Source organism: Stegastes partitus, unplaced genomic scaffold (genome assembly GCF_000690725.1).
Source record: "Stegastes partitus isolate 25-593 unplaced genomic scaffold, Stegastes_partitus-1.0.2 Scaffold412, whole genome shotgun sequence".
Classification (NCBI taxonomy): Eukaryota; Metazoa; Chordata; class Actinopteri; family Pomacentridae; genus Stegastes; species Stegastes partitus.
Genome location: NW_007578143.1, coordinates 1,535 through 2,723, shown reverse-complemented (window position 1 = coordinate 2,723; position 1,189 = coordinate 1,535). Strand labels below are relative to the sequence as shown.

The window sequence follows — 1,189 nt, the reverse complement described above, 5'->3', positions numbered from 1 at the left end:
TCGTCACAGTAGGAGACCAGACAGACCAGACAGGACTTGACAGCCTTCCTCTTCCTCCCAGTGCAGACGTCACAGGCCACATCTTCAGCTCCAGCATAGCAGTGATCAGCAGCAGCATCTTGGAGTCCAGTCTTCTTCAGCTCCTCCACTAACTCTGCCAGCAGCACGTTTTTCTCCAGGACAGGCCTCGGTTTGAAGGTCTTCCTGCACTGAGGGCAGCTGTAGGTTCTCCACTGGTCCTGTCCATCCCAGTGGGTTTTAACACACTTCATGCAGTAGCTGTGTCCACAGGGAATAGTCACTGGATCCTTCAGCAGATCCAGACAGATGGAACAAGAAATGTTCTCTGAATAAATCTTAGCTCCTTTCTGAGCCATTTCTCATCCGAGCAGCAGCTTTCAGGGAAGTGAGTCGATATAAAGTTAGAGCCAGTCAGCAGTCTGTGGTCACCGGTCATGTTGTAAAACACCTGTCACTGTAAAACGTCGACGTTTTTTTAAAGTTTCAAAACTGACCAATGGGGAAATGAACGTCCTCTCCCGCCTGAGGCTGTGGTGACCAATGGGAGAAGGGCTCGCTCTGTTGTTGTTTTTTAACTGTAATATTTCATAAACAATAAAACGTGACTTTACAGATTTTCCCTGTTTAGTTATTTTACAGATATTTTATTTCACAGTTTTTGAACGTTACATGATTTCACAGATTTTTCATGTATTTTTTTTTCTGGCACCAACATTTTCACTGTTGCTTTTTTTACTAGATGTTATTTTTTTACAGTGCGGCTCCACCCAGCTTCAAAGGTCTCTGTCACACCACAGAACACCTTTGACCACAGATATACAGTGTCTATAAAAGGCCTCCACCTCCTGTCGAAGTTTTCTCCTTTGATTGCTTTACAACACTGAACCAAAGGCAGTATCGTCAATATAATATGACTATAATATAGGGCGCACAAACGGCTGTACTTCCTTCGGAGCCTGAGGAAACTTGGGATGCCGCCTGAAAAGCAACTTCTACAGAGGTGCAGTCGAGGGTGTGCTCACCAGCGCCATCACTGTGTGGCGTGGGAACTGCGCCCTGCAGCAGGAAGACCCTCCAACGTGTAATAAAAACACACAAGTGTTGACTTAGTGCTGCAACAGACAACAGCAACCACACAGAAGCCATACCTGCACAGTCAAGTCAAATC

General features: G+C 45.8%; 1 protein-coding gene across 1 annotated transcript in view; it reads right to left on the bottom strand.

The window, feature by feature from the left end:
• The window catches only part of LOC103360032 (tripartite motif-containing protein 16-like), a 1,644-nt gene extending 1,267 nt beyond the window's left edge, over positions 1 to 377 (bottom strand). Inside the window, exon 1 of the mRNA XM_008285659.1 lies at positions 8 to 377. Within this exon, the coding sequence (XP_008283881.1) occupies positions 8 to 377 (370 nt within the window). The remainder of the gene's footprint in view (positions 1 to 7) is intronic.
• Between the last annotated feature and the right edge of the window lie 812 nt (positions 378 to 1,189).